The 24,981-nt window shown below is 37.7% G+C and overlaps 1 protein-coding gene across 1 annotated transcript; it reads right to left on the bottom strand.

Annotated features, from left to right (window-relative positions):
* Nucleotides 1-6,469: 6,469 nt before the first annotated feature.
* Nucleotides 6,470-24,424, bottom strand: helz2a (helicase with zinc finger 2a). The gene is made up of 21 exons (XM_082136295.1): nucleotides 24,270-24,424; nucleotides 22,726-23,324; nucleotides 20,858-21,041; nucleotides 20,566-20,676; nucleotides 19,641-19,761; nucleotides 19,168-19,549; nucleotides 18,435-19,076; nucleotides 17,274-18,066; nucleotides 17,100-17,175; nucleotides 13,510-16,984; nucleotides 13,242-13,327; nucleotides 12,908-13,051; nucleotides 12,675-12,815; nucleotides 11,765-11,909; nucleotides 11,531-11,647; nucleotides 11,216-11,408; nucleotides 10,844-10,978; nucleotides 10,435-10,644; nucleotides 9,035-9,188; nucleotides 8,591-8,758; nucleotides 6,470-7,489 (listed from the first exon to the last, which is right to left on the bottom strand). The coding sequence occupies exons 2-21, from the start codon at nucleotides 23,301-23,303 to the stop codon at nucleotides 7,362-7,364; spliced, it is 7,983 nt and encodes a 2,660-aa protein (XP_081992421.1). The 5' UTR covers nucleotides 23,304-23,324; nucleotides 24,270-24,424; the 3' UTR covers nucleotides 6,470-7,361.
* Nucleotides 24,425-24,981: the final 557 nt, after the last annotated feature.

Below are 24,981 nucleotides of genomic sequence, written 5' to 3' on the forward strand. Positions count from 1 at the left end.
ATCTGCTTTAGCATTCGCAGGAACAACACTAAACGCTCATAGCTAAGTCAAGCATCACTCTTATTTTATATAAATTGATGCCTCAAATTAAGTGGCTTAAGGTGATCGAAAAGAAAACGGGGGACATTATATCATTGAAATTTCCAGTCTTGTTATCTACGAATTAAAAAGAACAGGGACAAATAATTGAGAGCAAATAATATGGTATCAGTTCAGTTTCAGACTGTAAGGTTAACATTTCACAATACAACAAATGCACAAGCAGGCACTGGAAAAATTAATGAAGAATTACTAATTCAGAAACATGACAAACAACATCAGACCCTTTTTCTGATAATCTCATTACAATTTTAAATGGTTCTTATGCATTTACAGAAATCACATAGCCTAGTTTAACAGCACAAAATATGCATATGCATGATGAAACTATTAATCAAGCATTACTAATGTTTAAACATTTGAATTCGTTTGAACTAATAACCTAATCTTGGAAGATTATATACAGCAATATCGTCAAGTTATTATAAAGTGTTATGGGTATAACTTACACTTAAACTCTCATATGCATAACTGGAATCTCTATATTATAATTTCATAAACATAAGCTAAGTTTTCTCTCATAATGGGCTAATGGTTCAAATGTTCATTTATTCGTCAAAATTCATGATTGACAGTCACACACAATATATATTTTAAAAATGTTTATATTGTTATGCATTGCAACACTATTTAAAACGGTTCATCTTGGAAGCCGCCACATACATAATTTTTTAAATTTTTTTGTAAATCATAATTATGACATGAAAAAAAAAAAGAAAGATGAAAAAGTCTATCATGACAAGTATATGTTATGTAATAATTTCGATAAAAAAAAAAAAAAAAAAAAAAAAAAAAAAAAATTATGACTTAGTTTGTCACAATTTCGACTTTTTATGTCGTAGTTTGTCACAATTTCGTGATGAAGATTTACCAAAGCATGTTTTTGGCGTTAATGGCATTCCATATAAACTGCGAGACGACGCGTGCACGCGCTTTCTTTACTGAATGGAAATGAATGCAAGCACCCAATCGCAGTGGTAAATGTAATTTGCGTATACAGATGTATTTGGGAGTTTATGTATTTGTGTGTCAGTTTTGTTTGCCTTACTTTGAAGCTGACGGTGATACTCTTGCGGTCGTTCATTCTGATCGAGTTTTCACCAGGTTTTCACTGACAAAACTAGCGGTAGCATAATAGCATTAAACTAAAGGAAGACGAAGATAACGATAACACGACTTGAAGCGGCTAAAGCGAGCAGCGCTCTCTGTTGGTCAAAGCAAACACCTGTAACTCTACTACTGCTTGCATTTCACTCTGTGGGCTGTTTTGGCCCTGTCCCAAATGGCACACTCCGGACTTGTGGACTTCCTCAGAGTCCACACTTTGGTGACGTCATGTAGTGCAGACCTATAGGGCCCTTGGCGCGAGTCCACGAGGGCGCATTGAGAGGTATTTTTGGGACAGACTCGCTCGGCATGCCGGAAATAACGGTCTGGTTGTTGTTGGACAGGAGAAATCACATTTTTGCGCTCCGACGTCTTATCTGCATGTCCACTACACAGCCTAATTTTACAGTTCTATATTTTGATATTATGCATGCATATCACCTGGGCATTAGACAATAGATAAATCATGCTTATTTAAATGATGTATACAGTTGTACATAATAATACATAATGTTCCATTTGAACTAAGATTACAATTTTAAAACATAATTTAAATATATTTTTTTCAATTTACAGGTTTCAATATTCATACTATGTTTACATATGACTCAGTAAAGCCCTGCCATTCGGTTCTATTTATTTAATGAATCATAATGCGATCGTATTATTAAACACGCTATTATTATGTTTGAGACATCAACCACTGGTCGATGACCATAATGTTTGTATAAACTGTAGGTAACAACTGGTAAAATGTACATTTAGGTCATAAAAACAGTAATATTTTCATGTCAACAATTATCCGTGAGTGAAATCTCCTCCCATCTGTTGTCTGATTGGCCTTTCGCAAGGATTCCTGGGTAGTTAAAGTGCGTGGAGCCTGCATCTATGCGGGCTTCATGGAAGACCGCTTCAAGGGTACAAAGGGGGCGCTGCTGAGCACACTTCAGAGCGGTAAAATGCTGAATGGGACGGCCTACGGACTCGTAGACTCAGCGAGCACGCGCAATTCAAGTCCACGAGACCGAAAGTCCGCATGAAGTGCGCCATTTGGGACAGGGCCTTTGAGTAGTCTACTCTAAAAAGGGGACGCCTGGGCACCCTAAAACATAGCAATGCCATACTAACAACAGAACACCCTAGCAACACCTTAGCAACCACCCAGAACACTACTGCAACTGAGTAGCAACATTATTAAAATCACATAGGCTATCTGCGTCCACTGCATTGCGATCACCCAGAATCCCCAGTTACATAAAAAAGCACGCAGAACACATTTGCAACTGCACAAAAATGCCAAGTAACCTGTAATATGTTGGTACGTATATTGAAATACAAGTGCCATTCTTTTTACTTTTATGACACTTGTTTCTTCTACAACACCCACTGGAATCTGAAAAATGTGAAAATCCACACACACACACGCACGTACCATAGACTGTAAAAAATACACGTACGCAAACACACACCCAACACCCACACTCTCTCACACACAGACAGACGAACACAACACACACACACTGTCTCTCACAGACACACAACACACAAAGGCACACTCACACATACAAGACGCGCTCTCTCTCTCTCTCTCACACACACACACACACACACACACACACACATACATACATACTCACTCATACACACACACGCACATACATACAAAACACTCACTCACTCACTCACTCACACACACACACAGACGCACACACTTCCTGGCTACATTTCAATTTAAAAAAACACCACAATGGAGTCTGAAGAATGTGCAATCCAGCTTGTTATTGAAGTCACACACATTATCTTTATTCATCCGTGTGTAAACACACACGTTTCCCTCACACTCACTCACTCACAGCAGGGCTTAAACGCTATTCTTCCAGTGACCTGTAATTATTTGATAGATTTTTCGAGCTAACTGCTCTTTAGTAAGTTTGTAAGTGCTTCCTAAACAATCAGACATAATATGGGACTAATTTAAAGAGTAAGGCAGGCAGTTTCGTCTGGTTTGAATCAGCGGAGGCCCTTCCTCGCTCCAGCTCTGGGTTTAAACCATAGACTGTATAAAAAATAGGTTTAAACTGTTCTTCGTGTTTGTGGAAGTGCGGCTGGCGGTCGAGGCCTGCGAGGCAGCGCTGTTTAATAAGTCTTTGTTGTGGAAAGAAACGGGGAACACGGTTCATTGCGGTCACATCTGTACAACGGTGGCGGAGAGACTCACACATGTACGTACGCACGCATTAATGATGTGTCGTTCGCGAACGAGCCGGTTCTAAGAGCCGATTCTTTGTAGCGAACGAGAAGAGCCGACTCTTCAGCCGCATGCAGGGGCTAATTAAGTGTCTTAAAGGGATAGTTCACCCAAAAATTAAAATGATCTTCTTTCAGGCGAATACAATCAGAGTTATATTAAAAAATGTCATGGCTCTTCCAGGGTTTGTAATGGCAGTGAATGGGCACCAGTCCATACAAGTGCATCTATCCATCATAAAAGGGTCCCAAATGGCTCCGAGGGGTTAATAAAGGCCTTCTGAAGCAAAGCGTTGCGTTCTTGTAAGAAAAATGTCCATATTTAAAAGTTTAGCGACTAAAATAACTAGCTTCCGGCAGATGGCCGTACACAAGTCGACTTACACCACAAGAGTAACACACACAAGAGGTTTTTAATATAACTCTGATTGTATTTGCCTGAAAGAAGAATGTCATATACACCTGGCTTCAGGGTGAGTAAATCATGGGCTAATTTTCATTTTTGAGTGAACTATGCCTTTAATGTTAAGGTTCTGTGTTCAATTAAAGTTTTATTAAAATTTTAAATAATAGTAACTGTGTATTTTTTGTATCGAAAAAATGCATAAAAATAAGGGTTTTATGAAAACACTGAATTAAAAAAAAGTGCTTATCAACATACAAATCATTTACAATTGCTAAATTGGGCTAAAATAGAAGGCTCCGAGTGATACTAAATGAAGAGCCATTTGGGAGCCATTAGAGCCGGCTCTTCTAAGGGAGCCGACCAAAAGAATCGGATCTTTGAAAAGAGCCGGACTTCCCAGCACGCATTCACGAGCGCGGATGACACGGGACCTCGTCATAAATTATTACTAATGAAGACATGCAGTCAGGGGAATTTATTGAATATGAGTTTATATTCATATTCACAGCAGGGCGTGACTTGGTGTTCAAACAGGATGATGCGTTTCCTTTGTGGACTTTAGCAGCGTATAATTATCACATTTACAAACTGAGCTTCTGAATAATACGACGTGACTGTGTGGCCTGCAACTCTGACATGAATCTAATGCAAGCATTTTTCTAATTATTGTAAAATTATGTTTTATGAGCTCAGTCTGATTGAGTCCACATGAAATATTTGCACTATTGGTTCTTATTAAGATACTATAGGTATGAAAGTAAAATAATGCCAAATGATTTTGAAACAAAAAAGCTTGTTGAATTGCACTAATTGAAAAAAACATGCATTGCATTAACCAAGAATGCTTGGTTCTAATTGAGATCCTGTAGAATCCTAGAAGAAAAGGTTCTATTTGGAACCTTAAAGGGTTCCGTCAGGCGCTTCATATTCAGAACCTTTCAGGGGTTTCATAATTGAATGGATTTTTGTTTTATTTAATTCATTCATTTTTAATTGCAATAAAATTCAATTAATTAAGAAGCTCGTAAACATGCTTTATCACTAGAGAAATTGAAATAACCAGTTAAACATGAAAGTGTTATGCAGTCAATTTCTCCTTATATAGAACCTTTTTTTGGCATGAAGGGAGTCAAGAACCCTTGGGTTCTATTTAGAACCCCGAAGAATGACAACAAAGGCAGATGGAATAGTCTGTTTGAAAACTGTTTGGAAACAATCACTATTTAAAAAAAATAATAATATCATAAATTACACAAATGACTTGCCTGTCAGCTAAATTAAACATAAATAATATAATAACTATAATTATCAAGAAATGGACCATAAAAAGTGAGAATGGACCAAGCATGAGACCCTGATGTCCTGAATTTCATCATCATGCATTAAAACGATTTCCCCCGAGTCCCCCTTCTTTATATATATATATTGCTCCTACTTTTCATCCCACATCTTTTCCCTCCATTCTCCACTTCATCTCTCCTCCGTCTCATGTGGCGCTGATTGAACCCCATCAAAGACTGCGGTGAGAAGAGACGGCCTGCTGCAGCTCCAACCTCTCACAGCCTAATGAGACACACACACACACACACACACACACACACACACACACACACGCACACACACACACACACACACGCATGCACGCACGCACGCACGCACGCACACTCACACACACAAACAAACACATGCACACACTCACACAAACAACACATGCACACACACGCACATGTGTGCAATTCAAAAAAGTCAGCCTAAGAAATGCACTATTCTCATACACACATGCACAAGTTCACAGTTTGTTGACACACACTTTTCATGCAATGCACTGCAAGTCTTGTCTTGTTTTATTCAAAATATCTACTGTAAATATCCTTAAAACAAGATGCATTTACTGAAGTATCAACTGTTCTTCATGTCTGAAGTGTGTTTGAATCAGGTGATTTCTACTGTGAATGAAGTCAGTTCTCCTCTGATATATATATATATATATATATATATATATATATATATATATATATATATCTTAAAGGGAACAAATTTTCTCCAAAAACAATATATATATACATTTGTTCAAGTTTATTTTTCTCCCATAAAGAGAAAATCAAGATATTGTCAAGATATGTCAAGATATTCTCTCAAAACAGATCTTTATATTTTAAACAATTGTGCTTCTCCAGTAATGTCTTTCCTCCGTTTATCCACTCCTTTCTGCCTTCATCAGTGGATTCTCTCTTTCTTCTTGCCATGTCTCGTCACACTCCCGCAAAACCACAGCTCTCCTCAGAGTCTTTTCCAAACCGGCCTGGCGTCTGTCTCCCCCTTATAACACCCTTCTCTCTCTCTCTCTCTCTCTCTATCTGTGTGTGTGTGTGTGTGTTATCAAAATATAGACAGTGGCCCCAAAAAGTATTTGGACATGACAGAAGTTTCTTGGGTTTGAAATGATAAATCAACAGTAGTGTTGAAGATTATGATTCTTCTCTTCACCTGTGTAAACTTGAGGAGAACTGACTTCATTCACAGTAGAAATCACCTGATTCAAACACACTTCAGACATGAAGAACGGTGACATTAGTGAAGGAAAAAAGCATTTGAGACAGATATAATCAATCACATTCACAGATTTTTATTAGTGACTTTCAGGATGATTCCCTGGGGAAAGTGTCCCAATACACCCGAATTCACCCCTTCATTTTGCAGCTGTATGTGCTGTTGTGCAAATTAAGTAAAGAGCCGTACATTAAGCATAAACTATTAAATAAATTAGTGACACAGATACATCCTTATACATGTAAAAAAAAAAAAGAAGAAGAAGAAAACACAGTGTAACGTTAAGGTTCTTCATCTATAACACATCAGAACATTTTCTGACACATGGTGAAAACTTGTTTCACTAGTTTTGGTACAAAATATTCAACAACATCTCAAATCAACAGAATCCAAACACATGTCATGTACACAGTTACTAATTGCCTTACTATTGGCTTTATATGCAAGTATAGCACCACTAAGTGGTCGAATTTGAACATTGCAAGTATATAGATAAAAGTCATAACCTAGTGGTGCTAAAGTGCTCAAATTAATATATATTTCATAATTACACGGACAAAAATCCCAATAACTTTGTTTTTTATATACAAAATTTGTTTGTTTTTTTAACAAATACAATGTGCTTTACAGTTCTCTTAAAACTTTACAAAAATTCTGGCATTAAAATGAAAAGTTTAATACGATCAAATTATAACATAAATCGGACACAAAATTTAAATATATTTAATATTTAAAAAATAAAAGGTAATATATACTAAAGTGCCTTCCAAGATTGGTTATTTTATAATATTAATGTATAACAATAGCATAGATTAACATACGGATACAATGTTCCCTGATTTACCACGGTAATGCATAAATGAGTGGATGTACAGTAGAGTATATGATTGCACATGTAACACCGCTAGAGAATAAAGTAAATACAGCTACAAAAAGAAACTTCAGCTACACATCATCTTCTCACAGTTCTCCTGAGTCTCTGAACCTGGATGTCCTGAGGATTCACTACACATCCTTTCTCCTGATAATGATCCAGAAGTCTTCTCCACAAGACACTGCAGCGCAGCAAGTTCTCATTACCTGTCAAAATACCAGAATTAAGGCACTGCGATCCAGACATTATACCTGTTGATAATTACAAAATTTATAATGAGGATAAATCAAAACGAGGTTTATTGTGTCATTATAATGGCATTTGGCTTAATAACCCTGAAACTATTCACACAAACTGCACTAGATTAAGATAAATAATACCCATATTGCTTTGAAATTATTGTTAGGACTGAATAATACTCATTATTATGCGTAAGAGTAGGGTCGGGAATCGAAAGTCGGTCAGGAGACTTGTCATAAAATTTTAATTTGAGCACATTTTAATGTGGTTTTAAACCATTTGAGTGCAGGAAGACATGAAAGAGAGCTCAATTCGGCACTCGCATATAATGCATGAATAGTGAATGAGTTCTCTTTCACGTCTTCCTGCGCTTGGACGGACAAATACACACAAAATGATGTCAAAATATCCCTGTAAACACCGTTGGTTTTGTCTTAAGTGAACGTAAACAGTTGAGAAAGAAAATGCATCCGCTCTTAAAGTGACAGCAGCCTAATAAACCTGCTGCTGTCTGTCATTAAGCTTAATCAAAGAACAAAAGAAAAACACTCTTGACTGAATTCTAGTAAGAATTAATCTGTATTATTATTTTACAGTATTTATTTGTGCTTTAATTTGCTTATTTGTCCGTATCTGTTACATAGCGCTGTAAAAAGCGCTATATAAATAAAGGTGACTTGACTTATTGTGTTACTGACTGTATATTTGTCTTTAATAATGTTTGAAATTAATATTAGTCTAGTTTATTAGTTATTATTAGTTGTTTTTTAGGCTGCTGATTTTTGTTCGTGGTATTCAGCTGCAACAGAAAGTTTTGCAAAAAGACAGAACAAATGTTTGATATTAATGTCTGACTTTTTTTTTTTTAATCATATTGGAATGCTTATAATAATAAGGAATTTCATAAGTAGAATCAGAATCGCCAAATTTCAAACGATACCGGACCCCACATAAGAGACAAAAATGACTGTGATTTGTGCATTATTTTGCATAATTCAAATAGCAGGTGTAACAGATCAAATTGTATTAGATTCACACATTATTTGTTTCTTCATCAGTAAACTAACCAATGATGCACAGTCCTTCTTGTGCCCTGGTAATGCCCACGTTAACCTGGTGTAGGTCCGTGATGAATCCAAGTCGTTTCATAATCCAGGATTTCGTTGGTTGTCTCTCTATGTCAGACTTTGGACAGGAGCGCACAGTTGACATGATGACATATTTCCACTCACTTCCTGTGGCCAAACAAAGAAAAAGAGAAAAGATCAGAAATAATATTGGCTATATATGCCTTAATACAGAAACAAACGATATCAAGTGTAAAAACATTTATAAACACAGCTTAGAAAGTATGAATGCCTTGCTCAATAATTACAAAGTTAAAACAAGCTCTACTTAGTTGTGCCCTACACATTATGTTATGCATACATGCATATATTTATTTTAATGTTCTATCATGGGTCCAGAATGGTCCATTGATGTAAAATGGCATTTGTTAAAAACGTTATTACCTTGACTCCTCATGATGGTGTTGACTGTGATGTCAAATATACCATTATAGAAAAGGGATTCACTAATGGTCTTAACTTGAGCATTATATGGTGTGAGGATGGCGATGTCCTTCGTCTGTATCCCAGCCTGAGTCAAAAGAATGGCGATCCGCACCTGTTGGAAAAACGATTTAAGTGTTACAGCAAAATGTTTTTTAATGAATGAATGAATGAACAAATAAATAAATACATTTTAAATAAAAAAGTTAATTTTATTTGGTGGAAATAGTGGGATTTAAAACATTAAATAGAAATAGGTAGGGTTTAGACATTTAAATATCATTTATTTATTACATTATTTTATTTATCTTATCATTTCCCATGTGTCTCTTTGATATTGTAAGACGAGGTGGTCAAGTGATGTCTTTTACATTTTACAGCGCTGATCTAGATCAACAGATATCTGGATATAATTACGTTTTATAAATAATTTTACAGTCTTTACAATCAATATATCTTTTTTATTTAAAGTTATGTTCAGTTATATTTATATAGTTTATATATACATAAATATTATATATTTATAAATACATCCAATAACGTCAGTTTAGGATAACAACGTCCTGAAATTTGAATGTTTTGCGCGCTTTGAGTAGTCGTCGTCATGTCTCCTAGGAAACTTAACCGACAACACTTGCCGGTTTGCCGCCCAAATCACGGTCTGAGGAGAATCTGGAAGAGTGTAAATCTAATGCTCTCTGCATCAGTTGGAGTTTGAAGGTAAGTATGTTTAATAATATCAATTTTTTGTAAAAAATAACTTTAGTTACACATAATTTGTTCGTTTATTTGGAAACGGTTGTCATATTTTGTAAGTTTTATTTTGACGCATGCTTTAAAGATGGATGAAGCCGCCTGTTGATGTGTCAGCCGTCAGGTTAAAATAACTATTATACTTTGAGATCATTTTTTAATCATAGTGACTATTTTTAATCGCAAGATGGCGCTAATTAACTATTCTAGCTCCTGTTATAGAAACCATGGAGTGAAATGAGAGACAATAGTAGCAACTACTATGTGAAATATCTAAATGAGTGATCATCATGAGCGGTTCTAGTAGGGTCAGTGGATATTTGAGGCTTAGCCCAGACCTTTGAATGTATATGAAACCATCTTTTGCTTAAATATCGTAATAATATGCTGTATTTTATGCTATGTTGGAGTACTACATACAGAGGTTTTAGGTGTATGATCTTAGATAATGGTTCCTTCTTTTACTTTCTAAACAAACACACGTATTATACTTGTAGCAACATACAAAATGAATGAATTAATGAACGTGTGTAAATTAATAGGCAATAGAGTTTAGTTTGCACTATAGCCCAGATACACTATTTCAGCCTACTGCACTTCTAACTTACCACTTCTTCTGCCTCTTCCACATTTGCCTTTGAATTTTCATTCCCCTGTTCAGTTCTGACCAGCAGACTTTTCTCCTTTCCTTCAACATGACCAAAGACTATGCATGTTTGCCTTGATTTAGCATGGAAGAGACTTGGTTTGGGTCGAGTTCCGGTTTTCAACTTTCCTGCATAGAACTCCTGAGATGGAAATGCACAGATGTCTTCTTGCTGTAAGAGACAAAGTGAAACTATAACAATAGAACTGCTAGGGTGTAATTGATTAGATCATTGTTTAATATCACTAGATAAAAAATTATATTGCTAAATAAAAAAACAACAGAACCACACCTAAAGCAAAGAACAAACAACTGAAAGAAATTTGTAGATACAGATACAGTGTTAAAGCTATATTCTGATCATTTATTACCATTCTGTACTGAGTGTCAAGCATGAATGCTTTCTCCATGTAACGTTCGAAAAGAGATTTGCTCATTCCCAATCGCTCCACCACATCACAGTGCACTACAGGTTGCAGCTGCATATGATCGCCCAGAAGAACAATCTACAACAAGAAAATAATAGTATAAGAACCCAGAAGTGGATTCAACTACAGTAATGCATGTTGTAGTCATTGCAAACATAGTGAAAATAGAATACTATCCGTTTTACCCATATTGATGTGAATGTTGACTGAGGTGAAGCCTCCAGTAACTTTTAATGTTTGTTATTCAACCAATCCATGCTGCTAATATCCAGGTTTTACTGTTTGTCTAAAAAGAACTTTGGTTTGCATTCATACCTGCTCTGGTTTATGAGCCACTAGAGGAATAAAGGCTTCAGGTTCAGTTGCCATGGCACATTCATCAATGATGATCTGTTTTAAGTCGAGGGTTTCAACTAAGGCAGGGTGTGAGGCTGCAGTGCAAGTGCACAAGATGACATCGTGCTGCAGTAATTCGTGTTTTCGAGCCAATTTGAGGGTGTCTTTGTAGCTTTAAAACAAAAAAAGTTTTTGTTTTGCAACTCATGTGCACTTTAATACTTGTGTCCAAACAATTCCCAACAGCAAGAAACAATAATTAGGAACCAGAAAGAGATATTGAGCCATACATACAGTTGTTTTTCTTCAGGAGTGAGTTGATCTCCTCTTCCGATTTTCAAATCGAATGCTTGTATTTGAGCGGAATATCTGTTGCCAGCCTTTCGAATCAGGTGGTGTAATGCAATGGAACTAATAAAACAGCAACAATAAAAATGTGTTCATGGAAATCAAGGTTTAAATACATAAACACTGATAAATATTATATTCACCCAAATAAGTGATTAATGGACAATATTTGGGGAATACCTGAGTTCAGTGTTTGGTTTTTCCCCTCTTTTAGAATTGCGTGACAGCTTAAGATTGGAGTCTGGGTAAGGAAACTCCAACATCTCCATCTGACTGCTGTAGATTCTGAGAGGTCGAACATCTTCTCTAAGTTTTAGGAGATGACCTGCAATACATTTGAATAACCAGTTAAATTTGCAGTGATCATCGGTCAGGTAATGTTCTTTAAAAGGGAATCATGTAACATCTGCCTCACTAGTGGCATCAAACTAACCAAGGGCCAGATTTACTAACAGCTTACGCCAGCACACACCTGCTTTTGGTGTTAAAAAACTACTGTCAGGATTTACTAAAGACACGCAGTTAAACATTTGCGCTGAAAAGGCGTGGACAGTGTTATTTTGGTGGCTGACCTTATTGCATATGCATTTGTAGGAGTTTCCCTCTTAGGTGCAAAATTCATGGGAGGAGAGTATTTAAATGAATTACGCAAGGTGATTTACTAAAGTTTGCTCTGGTCAATTTACCGGTGTTTGTGCCATTATTTACTGCCCAAAAAAAGCATGTCTTAAACCAGACGCTAACTGGTAGATTGCGTTGGTTATTATGGAAATGATCTGATTGCGTCTGTGTTCTTTAATTTGCGAGTTGTCAGTAGATCACACGCAGAACTTTACACTCCCATCGGCGCTTTTTTGGAATTGCGCTCTCACGCTAATTTGCCCTGTTTAGTAAATCTGGCCCCAAATGTCATAAATAATAATTGGCTATATGGAATAGAATTCTAGATATTACTATACTGCTTTTACTATTTCTGCAATATTTACAGTACATACTTCTGAATATTCAAAATTCTTAATATTTGAATGACCTACTACTTTGCCAATATGCAAAACAACTGTATTTTTTTTACACGATTTGTAAAATGTACCTGCTACAACATCAACAGATTTATTTGAAGGGCCACAGTACAGAATAGCTCTCTTCTTTTGTGAACTGGAGGTTGGAAGCTGTTGGATATTCTTGAGCATCCAGTACACAATATGGACACCAACGACAGTTTTTCCAGTCCCTGTGAAAATGCACAACAATAGTATAGCAGGAAAGGACTACAACTTACAATAGCCTTTGTGAAACCAAAGAAGGTAAGAAAACATCTCTCACCTGGTGGTCCTTGGATAAGAGTGAACGGGTTGGTCAGTGCTTCTCTTATAGCTTTACATTGACTGTTGTTAAGATGGGAAAACCCAGAAGGGAGATAATTGTCAATCTCAAATCTGGCTGGGTTCTGCTCCGGATTGGTACATCCTTTGAGGAGATGTATAGTGTTAAATAAAATTAAACTACATTTGAAGAGATTTTGAAAAGAAAATGGCTCGTACTGTAAGTCACTATAGTTTAAAAGAAATAAACTATCTATATTTTATGTAAGTAATATAAAATATAGATAGGCTATGCAAGATGTTACAAAGAGGCATTAAAAGAGAAACTGTAGTACCTCCAGAGTTGATTTTCCTGCCCATGGCAATTGTTTTCACAAGGTTGTTAGCTTTGGTAAGACTGCTAATTGCATTCTCTTTACGCCTGCAAAGAAGCATAACAATTAATGAAGCTTACATATATTGTTTGAAGATGTGCTCATAATTGAAGGACACACATTAAACTATACCGTTTATAAATATACTCAAAAGAGTAGCTTTAAAATTAATCAGTCTGTATTTTTGAACATTTTAGTCAGCTATAGTATACATGATTTGTAGTCTTACACATCTGGCAGAAGCTTTGTAATCAGCTCCAGAGTAAACCTTGTCTTCTCGCAGAATATCGCTTCTGGAATATTTGTCATGGGCATGTGGTTAATCAGAAAATCAATTCGTAAGTTCTTTGGTTCTTTGGAGTCTGTTTCTTCAACTTCTGTAATTATGCCATGGGCCATCCAAGTGATAGAAGGAACATCCATGAGAGCTGTGCACTGATTGTTTTCCAGAAAGGGACCACTCTGACTTTGGTGAATCTTAGTTCGAATGCAGAGAAAACTTTCCCTCAGGTCACATTCAATAGACCACTGAGATTTCTTGTCAAGTGGGAGGAGAAAAAAACCTTTAAGGTTTTTTTGAGGAGAGGTTTCCCATTTCAAGGCTACATCTTCAATAAGAATGCTCTCATTTTCGGCCACAGCACTGGAGGCTGACTCCATTTCACACAAAGGCTTCCATATTGCCTGATAATCCATGTACGAGTTGTATGAATTCCTTGATGAGAGTAACGCATATTTTGAAAAACACTTGATTGGATCTTTCACATGATCCAAACAAATCTCAAATTTTGGATGCACAACAAACAGCTGAATTGCTGGTGTCCATAATCCTCGAGCTGCGGCTGTACCTAGCTGCACCTCGACTGCCTCACCTTGCTTTATTCTCAGCGACAGTTCGGCATAATGCTCAGAGTGCATGGGATCAGATTTTTCTGAACCTTTAGAGTTTCTCAGTCTTTCCTGGAATTGTCTTGTATGGATTGTTGAGCTATTTTCAAGCTTCTCAATCAGGGGAAACATTATGTCCCAGTTTTCTTCTCTAACAGCAGCTGCTAGGCATTTCCAGGACTTTGTAGGGACATAGGCCATGACTGAGTTTGGATTTTGTTGTTTGACTTCTGCATGGATGTGAGGATTGGAGAATGAATATATCCTTCGCACCCATTTCAAGATCATGCATTTGTTTGTTTCATCAAATTCTGGTTGATCTGCCAGCTGAAGATCCCTGTACATAATGTCTAAGTTTTCTGATATAGAGGCCCTGTTAAGTGGGAAGGATACTCTGAAGTTTGACCCTGACTGATTGAGCTCCACAATGTACGCCACCTTCCTTTCACTTTGGGTTGACAGTTTTAATGCAAAATGTAGAGCATTTGCTTTCCTCTCATATGCCGACTGTTGATCATTTTTCCTGGAAAATTCCATGCAAGACATGTTAATGTCATGAGCTGTGTACCTATTGTTTGTCTTGTCGATCACAGAATGAAGAAGGCGCTGCACGATAACATCTATGTATCTGCGGACTGGAGATGAAGCCCATGTATAGCTGTCAAGATCTAAATCATAGTGTCCAGTTCTTGAGACATGTGTTGAGTTTGAGCGCAGAATACATGCTTTGTGAAACAGTCTCCTAAATGCAATAGCAAAAGGGAGAAGTTGGGGGTGAATGTCATCAGTTGTAACAAAGTCAATTATTTTGTAGATATTTTTCTGCTCTGCTGCTGTCTTCAGGCATCTCAAAAGTGATTTTAATATAGGGAAGGTTTCAGAATAAAAAATGTCAGCCTGAGGGGTCGGCATGGCTTTGTAGCGAATCAAACCTTGGTTATTCAGTTCACGAGACACTTGTTCACTCTCATGAGCTCGACTTGAGAAATGAACAGATAGTGGAATCAAGGATGCATTTTTGTCAAAGAGGTCAGTAATTTTTTCACTTTTTGGCCTGTCCTGACATCTCAGTGGAGTTATGCTCCTTGTTGTTTCATCAAACAGAAGGCGTTCAGCAACTGTGTGATTAAACATGACCATCAGCTCTTCCACCATTTGGTGAGATTGTCTTCTTCCAAGGGTTACGTCCTCATCTGGCTGTTTGTAGCACCAGCTTTGCTGTGTCCTGTATCTCCTGTGAACTTGAGCAAAGTTCCATGCTTTCACAAGGCAGATTTCAAGTGGGTCAGAATGCTGATGATTGTTTTCAAGGATGTCCTCAGCTTCATCATAGGAAAACTTCCTCTTGGAGTGAATGATTGACTTGAAGAAAAATCTTCTCTTTATGCAGTTTGTTTTTGCATCTACTTCTATTATCAAGGAGATTGCTCGTCTGTCACGGTTTGGGATTAAACTGAAGAAATTGGCACTCAATTCTTTAGGGAACATGTGTATTGGCTCCTTCCCACGTGGATAGAATGTAGTGCACAGCTGTCTTGCATATTTGTCCAGTTCACTGTCTTTAGCCACAAAGCTTGCAACATCAGAAATGTGAACTCCGATTTCATAGTACTCACCTAAATCCCGTACACTGATTGCATCATCAAGGTCTTGTGAATCAGCAGGATCGATGGTGAATGTTGGGAGCATGCGAAAATCTCTTCGTCCATCTTCAAATAAACTGAGACCTTGAAAGTCTTGCATCTGTTTTTTCAAAGATGAAGAAAGTGTCCTCCTCAACTGGAACTCGATTTCGAGTACATTCAATCCATCATCTATAGTTGTTATTTTTGGAAACACACTCACAACTATCCCCAAGGGAAAACTGCTATTCTTTCTCCACTTAAGGACTTTGACAACAAAGAGGTATTTTCTACGTGCTTCCTCATTTATTTTGATGAAACTCTTTATATGGCAGTTGTCTGGATTTCGTACGGCAATGTGGTCTGGTTTGTCCTTTGAAAATGGTGTGTAGATTTTGGTGATGCATTTGTTGATAGGTGTCATCACTTGATTGTCATATCTTTCAAGGGTGCAGACAAATTCTTTGACAGTATCTGCACTTTCAAGGATGTTGATTACTTTTCCAATAGGGTGATCTGATTTCTCACTCAGGATCTCCACTGTTACTTTGTCTCCAGGGAATGCCTCTCCCATATTCTTTCTACCCTTGATATCGATTCTCAGAGTCGGCTCGTCAAGTGGTACTGCATAACCACACATATGATTCTCTTTGACTAGCTCACAGTGTTTGTGGATTGTAGAGCTAGTAAACAATTGCTCTTCATCTGCTTCTGTAATCTCGTTGTTCACATTACTGACAAGATGCCCATTGGTAAAAATGGGAAATAAGCCTTCCTCGGTCAATGCAACATTGATGTCTTTGCTCTCATCAAGAAGCTCTTGAAGTATTGGGTCTTCTGTGTCTAGTATTTCAGATGTAGTTGATTCACTATCACTACTCTCTTCATCCTCACTTCTGCAGAGCTCAGATATCTCAAGGAGATCTTGTTTCAAAGAATCCAAGCTAAAGTCATGGGCACTTCCCTTGTTGATGCAGTACTCTATGTAAGATCTCCATAGTCTCCAGCACATACCGAACTGATGGCAAGAAATTGCAGCTGCATCTCCAACAACAATTATTTGGGATTGGGCTCTTGTCATAACAGTATTCAACACTCGCATGTCATTGAAAAACTCAAGACAGGTCCGGTCCGTCTCCAATAGGCTGTCCTTGGTGTGCACAGTGGAAATCACAATGACTCTGAATTGTTTTCCTGCAAAATATGGGAAAAGGCAGTATGCTCTCACTGTGAATCATAACCATGAATACTAGAATGTTTGCACATAATCATGGCATAGCATTACATTTGAGTAATGCATCATCCTTACCTTGCACATTTTCGGCATTCTCCACAGTGAAACGGGGCAGTCTAAGCTGACGCAGTCTTTGCCGTATTTCCAACACCTGAAACACAAAAGAGGCAAAAGCATCTGGTAAAAACACACTGACAGGAATTAGATGAATTTGCAGCATAAATTGGTGAATAGCAATATGTTTGATACCTGTCTGCCTTGAGAAAGGACGCAGACTGATTCTGGATCTTTATCACCCCACTCCTGCGGCCATTCCTCCATTATTCCTTGCACAATGTCAACAACACTTAGAATTTGTTCCGGATTGAACCAGGACATGCTTGTTGAATCCAAAAAGCATTCTCCTCTTACATGATGGAACTGCAAGGCATGCTGGTGTGGATGAGGAGGCACATCTCCTTTAGCCTTGATCACATCGGTCTTTCCCACATAAAAATGTGTTGACACAAAATCCACAATGTCCTTTGTGGAGCGGTAGTTTTCATTGAAAATGATTCGACTTTGTTTAGCAGCACTGTTGTTTTCAGCTTGGTAGTAATAGAAGAGGCGATTGAGCAGGGTATGTTCTGAGCATTTGTCTTGTCTCACAGAGAAGAGCTTGGGTCCCATCTGCATGTGATCTCCTGCTAAAACAACACGTGTATTTTTACCAGCCAAGCCCAATGCATTAAGAGCCTCACACTCCAACATCTGAGAAGCTTCATCAATCAGAATGTGGCTGAAGTAGTTTTCAGGTAGCTTCATGTCATGGAAGAAACGGGCCAGCGCGGTTGTTGTTATGATGATTCTTGTGGAATCTAGAACAGCTTTATCAGGAAACTCAAATTGATTGCCGGCTTTGGATAAATGGCAGTACGGTAGAATGATAGGATCAGTGGATCTGAGATAGCTTTCCATTGCCTTGATTCTCAAAGGTTTGGCTTCGTGATGAACAGTTGTTACATATTCATGGAAGTGACCTCTTATATAAAGATCAGCTGAACTGCATTGGGAAAAAAATAATAATAATAGCAGCTGGTACAATTAAACATTTAGAACAATGCATTTGGCAGACATTTTTATGCAAAGGGACATTGCCTTTAAGGTATTAATTTTATCAGCTTATGAATACTCTACTGTTTGAGCTACAGGAATGCAAATGTATTTTAAACAAATGTAGGCCTATATGACAGGCCACTGATCTGTTGAAAAGACCAGCAAATGTTGGAAGCCCAGTGCCTCCACATGACTTTTTTTAACAATGCTGGTCCACCAGCTATCCCAAAACCAAACAAGCACTAACCAGCATAAATCAACATTGAATTTCAAGTTATTCTGAGTGTTCTGTGTCACAGAATTACAATGCCTTACCTGTTTGTGTGTGTGCAAATCAGGATTTTGTTCTGTGGTTGCTGCACAAGAACCTGGGCCATCTTTGCAAGGGTTCGAGTTTTCCCTGTTCCAAAAGGTCCATAGATCAACAAAGGTGGGATACTGCTTCTGTTGTCCGTTACACCCAGGACAAAGTTCATTGCTGCTTGCTGCTTCTCATTTAACTCTTCGGGATCTGACTGGCAAGAAATACAGATGTTGATGTTTTTCAGATCAGGCAAAACTTTGTCCAAGTCGGGGAGATCATCAATGGCCTTGTGCATCTCGCAGAACCATATACGATTTATTTGGTACTGGACTTCCATCTCACATTGCTCTCCATTCTGCAGATTTAGATCAGTGCAGCAGTGTTTGGAAAGCTGTAGATGTACTTGTGTATCAGTGGTCGTGTCTTTCAGAAAGTTAGCCTCATAAATAGGCCCAAGATAATTATCGTTTTTCACAACACGAACAAGAGATCTGATAGCTTGTCTTTTCACTATGAAACCTTGAGGGGCATCAGGGGTGAGTGGGTGAGACACAGGCACAGCCGCAAAAAGTTCCCCCGTATTAGCGAATTTCAATCCAAACCTGTAATCATACAGTTTATTTTCCAAATGCACAGTCCCTCGTAGATTCAGCCTGAAAATATTTTGGAACAAAGAGAGTACATTAGAGTTGTTATAAATTGCAATAGTCAAATATTGGATTTAGACCTAAACATATACTCTACCTGGCAAGCAGTTCACCTTCTTCCTTTTCCTCCTGGTACAAAAAGGTGTGCATGCTCTGTTTGTAATTCTCACGGTTAATCAAACTGATTGACTGGAGTTCCTTGACGAGTGGGTATCTGTTTAGCAGCTCTCTCTGTGCCTCATCTCTTTCAACAAAAGGAATGACTTCCAGGCTTTCCTCATTCCAGGGCTCAAGATGCCTGGCAGTCTCTGGAGTTTCTTGCAGAACCTCAGGTGCTGGGCATGTTCCATTACACTCATCCTCTCCAACTCTGACCTTGAGTTTTTGTCGCAGTACGGGTCTCGTATTGAAGTCAAACACTACCCACTGCTCATACAGGCCTGGTTGGTCAGATTTGAAGGACACTGGAATTTCATACACTGCAGAAACAATTTACAGTCATTGTTATTGAATAATGAATGAATAAGTAAGGTTTCTTTCTGGGTTTTGTAAGAAACATTCAGTCTTCACCTTCAGTATTCTTTTTAAACCAAGCACTAGTGGAATATGACAGTTCCTCATGGGGGTCTTTGCTGAGGCTGAATTTCGCCCCCTGTTCCCGTCTGAGTAAAGCAATCACTTCTAGAGGTTCCTGGATGGATTTAAGTCAAATTGAGAGTACAGATCAATGTCTTTGCAGATGTGGCTATCCAACACTACCAACATTACATATTTTTACATTACTTTAATCATCAAAATAACCCAAGCGGAAAAAAAAATAGCAAAATATATTTAAAATGTAAATGTAAGTATACTACAAATACATTTCCATATGTACTTAAAATAACTACCCTGCATTTGTACTTTTCGTATACTAAATGGGTATACTGATAAAGTCTGCTAATTTGGAACAACTAATTTTGTACTTAATGCACTTTACTTAATGCACTAATAGTGCTGAGGTCCAACTAAAGATATACTTTGATTGTGCTTAAGTGGAACTATTGCAACTATACTTTAGGCACACTTTAAATATCTTGCATTTAAAGATATTATACAGAGATCATACTATCCTTACTAAGAGTGATATTAAAACACATTTTTTAAGTTAAAATTTACTTATACATCTTAGTTGATTGTACTTATAATTTTTAGGCAGCAACTTTTTTTTATTTATTATTTATTTATTTTTTACAGTTTTCAGTTTGGCAGATTAGAGAGCTGTTTACATAATTCAAAAAAATTTGGATTATACATTATTATATTTATCCCACACAACATATAGACTTGGTAATAAAAACGAACTAATAAAAATCCTTTTTTTATAAGGATAAGGTATTTCTCAGGGTTCATTGATCATTTAGCTGATCAATAGGCACAAAACACTGCTTTGAACCCCATAATTCCTAAAAAAAAAAACAAGAGAAAATATTGTAGTATTAGTTAATGCACAAACCTTAGAAATAATGGTAAAACTCCATGTACACTGTATTCCCTTTTTCCTAACATAGACACTGTCTAAATCTGGGTCGCAGGTGATAGAAACATCAGGAAGGGTGTCGCTGACCTGAAGGAATATTAATTCAATCAGTGTTTATGATGTTGTAAAAAGCAAATATGTACAGTAAGAATCAAGCTTTGGTTTTAAATATATGCCAACTAATTTAGCATCAGCCAATGAAGTAAAATCGTTAGCATTGTGCCACTAATGACATTATACATGGTTCATTACTGTATGGCCCACTTACAATAATTTTCTTGTTGTCGCTGTGCCTGTATTCCTCCAAAAGAATGTCCTGATAGGACAGCAATCCCAGCTCGGCTGCATCCCTGGCTTTTTTCCGTGTAGCCTTGATTCTTTTTTGCCATTCATGAAGTTCCTCTCGACTGTGTGCCTTTGTGCAATTTTTCCCATACTCGCATATCAGGGATCTATGGGAGGACATTTTATTGGCTTCTTTACGTATAGGCTGCAACAGAACTGAATCAACACTGAACTGACTTCAGTAACACTTTTTTCTTTATAGAGCTGCATTACAGTAGCCTAGAAATCTAGACGCACCCTAGCGGCAGCAACATTTATTTTGCAGCCAGGGTAGTCTAGCAACTCTCCGTTGATTTTCGAGCTGGAAAACCCAAAATCTAGTCAGGCCAATCAAATCGTATATAGAGTCGGTGGGCAGGCTTAACATAATGACGGCAGAGTTGTGATGGTTCTGCGTGAATTCCCTGTTACTTGAAAACAAAGAATGGCTGCTGCTGCTGGCGAACAGCGGTCTTTCAAATCAGCTTTGGCCGTGAGTCTGGAGGACTTGGAGTTAAGCTTTTCTTCAAGAAAAGAACAAAGAACAGCACTTAAGTCATTCTTAAAAAGGAAGATGTGTTGTGAGTTTTTCCGACCAGGTACGGCAAAAGTTGAATCTATCAACTAGCTCCGCTGGTGGGAGAACGCTCTGGTTGGTTGTAGCGCTATCCTATTGCGTGCAGAGGGAATTTGAAAGACAACCGTTTATCCCGCCCTTCGGATTGAGCCGTGCCAATGGTGAGTTGCTAGACCTAACATCTTGATGTAGGTCTGGCTTGCCAGGCTAGCATTACAGTCGATTTGAACTATGTTTGCACCATTTAATCATTATTTGCCTGTTGATCACTGTAAACTGATGAATGTTTGCACTGTATTTTATTTTTTATTTTTTATTCTAAACTGTTTTAGTTATTCTTACTTCTTTTGATTCTCTTGATCCTCCTTTTTATTCTAAACTGAACTCAAATGTCACTGAGAATTTGGTAAGAGAGATGAAACCCTGCTGATGGCCTGGGTCTGTGGTGGAGTAGTGAGTTTGACGTGATTAAACTCGAGGTTCTGTGGGGAGCGGACTGGATCGACTCCATTCCTAGAGCTTCCGAACAAATGGGTTTTGGGGGTGCAGACTGATTGAGGCAGTGAACCCGAGGTTACCCTTTGATTCCTAGAGCTGCTCCTGTCCGATTTTAGGAGATAGTCCTCACTGCAGAACACAAAATCCAGGGGGAGGATTTCCCACCTTACATATACCTAAACCTACCCATCTCCACCCCCTGATCCCTAAACCCACCCCTAAACCTACCCATCTCCACCCCTTAGATGTGGATCCAACCCCGCCCCCTGGATCTTGTGAACTGCATTGAGGTGCTACTGGATTTTAGGGGGAAATCGGGTCCATTGGAGACATCCAATAGATTTCTTAGGCGCGCCAAAAGAACACCACAGACACAGTGTAATCACAATGGGAAAATCTCAGAGTAAAACTTGGAGTTGTGAAAAATATGATACACTGGTGTTTTGCCAGATTAGAAGTTTATCTATGTATTATCTTTTTACTCTTTTAATTTCTTTTAGAACTGTTTTAATTTTCCTTGCTTTTATTTTGTGATTATTTTAATTCCTTTCTGTAAAGCACTTTGAATTACCATTGTGTATGAAATGTGCTATATAAATAAACTTGCCTTGCCTTGCCTTGCCTAAAGCTGCTTTGAAACAATGTATAAAGCGCTATAAAATAAAGGTGACTTGACTGCTTTGACTTGCTTCGAAACAAGCAAACATCTATTGGCATGTCTGATGTCATATAAATACCTTTCACACAATTTCAGGTCCTTGTATGTTGGTGGCGGATCACGGTACTTCCATTGCAGAGAAGTATCTTCAAAGATCAGTCTCCTGTGCTTCACCGTGAAACAATGGTTCATGAATTCCTCGTCGCCTCGGAAGTGTTCCTGACATAATGTGCAGCTTCCTTTCTCTTGAGGCCTTGACTGCAGTGTCCTTTGGTCTCGTTTGATCAGATTCACAAGCTGAGGAATTGTCAGATTTAAATCCTTCATGACGTTCCACACCGATGCTTCCTCTGGGCACCTAGCAAAGGAACATCTACTTCCATGTGTTGTGCATCCACGTTCTTCAGTGTAGTTCCAGCAAGCAACATACTTATAAGGTCTGGGAAAGGGTGGCAGGGGAGCAACTGGCCTCCACACTGAATTGGGACATTTCCGCCGGACCAGTAAGATGCTTTCTGAGCACTTATGGATGATCTGATTCTGGTTAAGGGAGTATGAAATCGCACTGTTTTTTCGACAGCACTTCTGACATCTCACACTCAGATTGAACGTCTCTTGTAATATTTGAAGGTTAAGATGATTTCCTACAGGAGCCATGACTCAGAAGGCATGAAATTCCTGTGAAAAGAAATCATTTGTAATTAGAATAAGATCCATTTACTATGGAAAGCATGTTTCCGCCACAGAATAAAACATTTTAAAAGATAATTACGACTTTTTATCCCACAATCTCGCAATTCTGACTTTATTTCTCAGAGTTGGGAGATATAAATTTGCAATTGCGAGTTATAAAGTCCCAATTCTAAGGAAAAAAAGACTGACTTTTTTTCCACAATTCTGACTTTATAACAAGCAATTGTAAAAAACTAAATTCAGAATTGGGAGATGAAAAGTCGCAATTACCATTTATTTAAAAATTAATTTTATTCTGTGGCAGAAACAAGCTTTCATAATTTCCCCCTTTTTTTGTTTTAAACGCTTAATTGTTACGCATTCTAATTTTGATGAACTTTTACTTCCTTCTGACTACATTGACATCAGTTGTGAGGAACATATCTTTACACACAGTAATTCACATCTATAAAAACGATGTGGTAGTTAAAAATGATTAGCCTGCCAACACAAAGTTTTATGATAAATGTGAAAACAAATACTGAATAAGTGCAGATATGACAATAATTTCTCCACAGAACAATTCCTTATTTGTATTTAAGGTTATAAGCGGCTGATTAAACTTAACATCGTTTAACAGTAATTTACATTTAATGGTTTAGCAGCAGATGCTTTCCGGTCACCTTCTCTTAAAGGAGCAGTTCAGTTCTGTACTCACTCAGTTATGCCGAGTACGGCTTGTTTTCTTCCGTGTAACACACAAGGGGATGTTTAGCAGAGTGAGAGACTCAGTCACCAGTCACTGTTGCTGTAAATGGTGACTGAAGCTGCCATTCGTTTGAGTACCACAGATGATATCTTTCACAAAGCTTCATGAATTGTTTCCCACTAAATAATAGGCTAAACGGTTCACAAAAGAATCAGGTAACATGAACTAGTAATGCATCTTACCTTCATATAAAAGGTTTTCTGATACGCCACAATCTTCCTGTAGCACTGGATGTTTCAGCCACTCAGTCATGGGTATCTTCTTGCTAGAGGCGTTTAGGCAATTTATATAGATGTTGCTGAGTGACGCTGGCTAAGCCACTCCCTTCTAGAATTACAGAATAAGTTTCCTTTTCCAGGACAGTGTGTTTGTACGTAACAGTGCAAATGCAGCTCTAGGTTTCAGTTTCACTTCTGATGAAAACAACAGGAAGCATTAGCTTAGGGTTTACAGAATCACTAACAAACAGCTCTCAAAGGCAGTTGTAATGGGTATAAAATGTATGTAGATATTATAAATATGTTTTTTGCTGGAAAATAATGTTTGTGTGTAATGTGCATTTTTAAACCATGAAGTAAGCACACATTAGACATGTTTTCCACATTGCACAAGATTATTTGTTTCACAAAATATTTCCGAATGGAACTTATCTTGCAATATAGTGACCATACTTTTCCCCGTATTTAAAATGTTTCTTTTAACAAGAAAGAAAATGAGGATTAGACACACACTCATTAAATGAGAGCTTGTTATGTGAGGAACACTTTAAATGCAATGACATTTTCCGAGCCAGTTAGTGCTGAAGTTGTTCAGATGAAATTAAAATAAGGTTTCAAATGTAGTGAAATTAAGAAAAAAATTGATGGCTGAAAAAGAAACTGTCTTGGCTGATAA

Source organism: Leuciscus leuciscus (assembly GCF_965113295.1).
Source record: "Leuciscus leuciscus genome assembly, chromosome: 14".
In the NCBI taxonomy this organism is placed as follows: Eukaryota; Metazoa; Chordata; class Actinopteri; order Cypriniformes; family Leuciscidae; genus Leuciscus; species Leuciscus leuciscus.